Source organism: Macrobrachium nipponense, chromosome 17 (assembly GCF_015104395.2).
Source record: "Macrobrachium nipponense isolate FS-2020 chromosome 17, ASM1510439v2, whole genome shotgun sequence".
Classification (NCBI taxonomy): domain Eukaryota; kingdom Metazoa; phylum Arthropoda; class Malacostraca; order Decapoda; family Palaemonidae; genus Macrobrachium; species Macrobrachium nipponense.
In genome coordinates this window covers 71796404-71801403 of record NC_087210.1, presented here as the reverse complement: position 1 = coordinate 71801403, position 5000 = coordinate 71796404, and the positions used below count along the sequence as shown (strand labels likewise).

General features: G+C 42.3%; 1 protein-coding gene across 1 annotated transcript; it reads left to right on the top strand.

Annotated features, from left to right (window-relative positions):
* The first annotated feature begins 1797 nt into the window (after nucleotides 1–1797).
* On the top strand, nucleotides 1798–3240 carry LOC135195949 (collagen alpha-1(III) chain-like). Its single transcript, XM_064222452.1, has one exon. It carries the CDS (start codon nucleotides 1798–1800, stop codon nucleotides 3238–3240), a length of 1443 nt encoding a protein of 480 aa, XP_064078522.1.
* The last annotated feature ends 1760 nt before the right edge of the window (nucleotides 3241–5000 follow it).

Sequence of the window (5000 nt, the reverse complement as noted above, 5' to 3'; positions counted from 1 at the left end):
ATTATTGAGTATATTATGTAAAAATCAATTATTAGCAGAAAGCTTATTGGCATATTTTGTCTTATATTATATTTAAACCCTGGACACTCATCTACGGGTATAAACCCGCCGTAATTAAAATAATGTTTATAATCTTATTGCAAAGTGGAATTTTTTGCTTTCCTGAGTTCTTCGCGTTGCATACCTTAATGTCTTAAAAGAAGATTTTTGCATACGTTTGTACATTAGTACGTTCATCTGTTTCCTTCTGTAAATGCCTGCTAGAAAATAGCAGTGATACATGGATTCAGTGGGAAAAATATGAAACTTGTCATTGACATATTCTTCTTCCTGCAAAATTTAAGAAGTCATGTTGTTAAAGGTTTTAATATAGTCTGTAGACTGTTTGTCATAATAGCTTGATTCATAACTGAAGGACACAAATTGTTTTTCGAAATATATATATAACGAAAAAAACTAATTGCTTCTGGGTTTTCGATTGTGTGATTGATCAAGTGACCTTTGAAGTAAAATTGTTTGTGTTTGATGTAGTAAGTCTTAGAATATAAATATATATATAATTTATTTTAATTAAATTATTAAATATAATATAATAATATATTATGTATATATATATATATATATATATAATATTATATATTTATATATATATTTATATTTAATATAGATATATATATTATAATATATGTATATTATATATATATATATATATATTTATATATATGATATATATTATTATATATATATGATATATATATATATGTATATATTATATATATAATATAATATTAATATAATATATATATTATATTTATATAATATATTATATTTTATTATTAATATATATAAAATATATATATATGTGTGTGTGTGTTAGTTTGTATGTATGTATGTATAATAATATATATATATATATATTTATATATATATATATATATAAATATATATATATATATATATATATATATATATTATATATAATATTGTATATACTGCCAAATAAATCAGGCTTTGCCGGTGCTTTTGTCATCTTAGTTCTTTAGTTTTTAAAGAGAGGAGAGACTATGAAGTCCATGAAACCTTGAAATGGATATTTCAAGGTCTTTTCACAGATCTTTTCATAATTTTTCCAAAACTACTAAAATTCCTGAAATTCTCGTGTTATGTAATTTGCATTCTATTTTCTTCGTCTTCTGATGACGCTCTCCCTTATGTTTTCCATTCGCATTTTGTGATATTCAGAATACCGAGCTTTTTGCCCGACACTTCAAAGCTTCCAGAATAGTTTCTTTCATTTTGAGTTCATTTTATAATGAAGTGTTTGTTTAAATTTGATCTCAAATTCATATATTTCAGACTATATTTCTACTCATACTGTCATATATATATATATATATATATCTATATATATATATATATATATATATATATATATATATCATATATATATATATATATATATATATATATATATATATGTATATATATATATATATATATATATATATATATATATATGTATGTATGTATATACATATACATATTTGCATCTCAATTTATAGGGCTAAGTCTTTTAACCCTTTCCGGTCTTGGGGCGGCTGGGATCAGCCCTCAATCCCTCTCATAATAGGTATTGAGGGGTGATCACAGCAGCCCAACCCAAAACCGTAAATATCTTTGTAATAAGTTGATATAGCGTCCCCTAAACTTAACCAGTCCAAGGACTGTTTTCTCTACTTCTCTGCCCTGGGGCAGACGGAGCGCCGAGTCACCCCTTGGGCTGGCAGGCGGGCCAGGATGGTCCCCCCACCCTGGGACTGCTCGGCGGGCCTCCTGGCCTGCCCGCCCTGGGACGGCTCGGCTGGCCTCGCCCCCCTTCCCTGGTATGGCTCGGCAGGCCTCCTAGCCCGCCCGCCCTGGTGCTTCTCAGCGGACCTCCTGGCCCGGGACAGGGCAGGCTGGCTAGGAGGCCCACCGAGCGGCCCCGTGGTGGGCAGGCCAGGAGGTTCGCCAAGCCGCCCCTGGGCGGGCGGGCATGAAGGCCCACTTAGCCTCCCCTGGGGCGGGCGGGCCAGGACAGTCCGCCCGCTTTGGGACTGCTCGGCAGACCTCCTGGCCTGCCCGCCCCAGAGTGGCTCAGCAGGCCACCTGGCCTGCCTGCCCTGGGATGGCTCGGCTGGCTGTCTCACCTGCCCCGGTATGGCTCGGCCTGCTGTCTCACCTGCCCCGGTATGGCTCGGCTGGCCTTCTGGCCCACCCGCCCTGGAGCTTCTCAGCGGACCTCCTGGCCCGGTACGGGGCAGGCGGGCTAGCAGGCCCGCCGAGCCACCCCAGGGGCCGGGCGGGCGGGCCAGGAAGGCCCCCGAGCCACCCCTAGGGACGGGCCGACAGGCTAGGAGGGCCGCCGAACCGCCCGTTGGGACGGGCGGGCAGGCCAAGAGGCCCACCGAGCCGCCCCAGGGACATGGGCTAGTGGGCGGGGCAGGAGCCTCCCCGTGGGTGGGCCGGCCCGCCAAGCCGCCCCCAGGGACATGGGGGCGGGCCAGGACGGTCCCCCCGACCCTGGGATTGCTCGGCAGGCCTCCTGGCCTGCCCGCCCCGGTATGGCACAGTGGGCCTCCTAGCCAGCCCGCCCCGGGGCTTCTCAGTAGACCTCCTGGCGCTGGGGCAGGCGGGCCAAAGAGCCGCCCCGTGGGCTGGCGGGTGGGCCAGGAGCCTCCCTGGGTGTGGGCTGGCCCGCCGAGCCGGCCCTGGGAACAGGAGGGCGAGCCAGGACGGTCCCCCCGCCCTGGGACTGCTCGGCTGGACTCCTGGCCTGCCCGCCTCGGGACGGCTCGGCTGGCCTCGCTCCTTCCCCGGTATGGCTCGGAGGCCCCCCGAGCGGCCCCGTGGTGGGCGGGCCAGGAGGTTCACCAAGCCGTCCCGGGGCAGGCTGGCCAAGACAGTCCACCTGCCTTGGGACTGCTCGGTAGACATCCTGGCCTGCGCCTCCGGAGCGGCTTGGCCGGCCTCTTGGCCCGCCCGCTCCGGGACGGCTCGGCAGGCTTCCTCCTCCTGGCCCACCCGCCCCCGGACTTTTCGGCTGACCTCTTGGCCTGGGACGGGGCAGGCGGGCTAGGAGACCCGCCGAGCCGCCCCAGGGCGGGCGGGCTAGGAGGCCCGACTGTGACGAGGACGTGTTGGCAGATGAACTTAGGTGGGTTATCAACTTGGAAGCGGCGCTATCATAATTCTTGTTGAAATCCTCTTCTAGACATTCAGGACAACAAACTCTTAACCCTTAATAGACGGATAGCTTCTCAGGAGAAGTAAGAAGAGGTTTCTGGTGGTGGGCGGACTGATTCAGTAGAGAAGCAATATTAAGTGTCATCGATTTGGAAAGAATCGGGCGGGAAAGAGGTGCCAATACTTCTTTAGTGATCTTAAAATCATTGAAGAAAACGCAGAGTGTAACTTCCAAATGATGATAGGAGCAAGTAGATATAAACAATAAATAATTGGAGTTAACTTTTGCTGTGTTTATTTATACCTGCTGAAATAATGAAAAATAATAAGCATTCACATGACAATATACTTTACTTTTACATATGGCTTTATATGTCCATACATAGTTATAAGGTTTCATCCACAAAAATAAATGTTTTCTGTTTCATTGCTATTTGTTTTGGAACCAAGCAAGGATTCATCTTAGATTTACAGTAATTGTCATCTATATCATAGTAATAATATTTGCTCACTTCATGAATATTATTTATCTAGGATGCAATCCTATGAGTTTATCCAACTAATAGTATCTATTTGTTTTACATATCAGAACACTTACAGAAAAATATACGTATATTAAAAGTTTACGTAATTTGTTATAATGACTATTACCAGAAAACTGAACTTTTATGCCATAAAAATAATTATGACCTTTTTCTGGGATTTTTTTACCTGTGACTTTATTACCTGGATTCGTTATAGTGAACTGAACTACACAAAAATGCTTTACTTCCTGTTCGCCAACTTTTGTTTATTACCTTATCTGTGATAAAAAGTAATTTGTCTTTTCTAACTGAGCTATGGTAGTAACATCATTTGTTACTGATGAGAAATCGGATGAAGCTAAGGTAATATCCGGTGTGCCACAAGGTACGGTGTTAGCTGCATTACTGTTTGTTATTATGATTGAAGACATAGACAGTAATGTTAAGGACTCGGTAGTGAGTAGTTTCGCCGATGACGCAAGAATAAGTAGAGAAAGTACTTGTGATGAAGATAAGAACGCGCTACAAAGAGACCTTAACAAAGTATATGATTGGGCAGAGGTAAATATGATGGTATTTAACTGATAAATTTGAATCAATAAATTATGGAGACAGAGAAGGAAAGCTATATGCATATTGGGGACCTAATGATGAGACAATCACAAATAAGGAAGCAGTTAAAGACCTTGGTGTGATGTTGAATAGAAACATGTTATACAATGATCAAAGAGCAATTCTATTGGCAAAATGTAAAGCAAAAATGGGAATGTTGTTACGGCACTTCAAAACAAGAAAAGCTGAACACATGATTATGCTTTATAAAACATATGTTCGTAGTCCACTTGAATATTGCAATATGATAGGTACACACTATCAAAAGGATATTGCACAAATAGAGAGTGTACAAAGGTCCTTTACAGCTAGAATAGAAGTTAAGGATCTTGATTACTGGGAAAGACTACAATCCTTAAAATTATATAGTCTAGAAAGTAGAAGAGAACGCTACATGATAATTCAGGCATGGAAACAGATAGAAGAAATTGCTGAAAACATCATGGAGCTAAAAATATCAGAAAGAGCAAGCAGAGGTAGATTAATAGTGCCCAAAACTATCCCAGGAAAAATAAGGAAAGCACACAGGACATTAATCCACTACGCACCAGCATCGACAATGCAGTGTCTATTCAATGCGTTGCCAGCTCATCTGAGGAATATATCAGGAGTGAGCGTAGATGTGTTTAAGAATAAGCT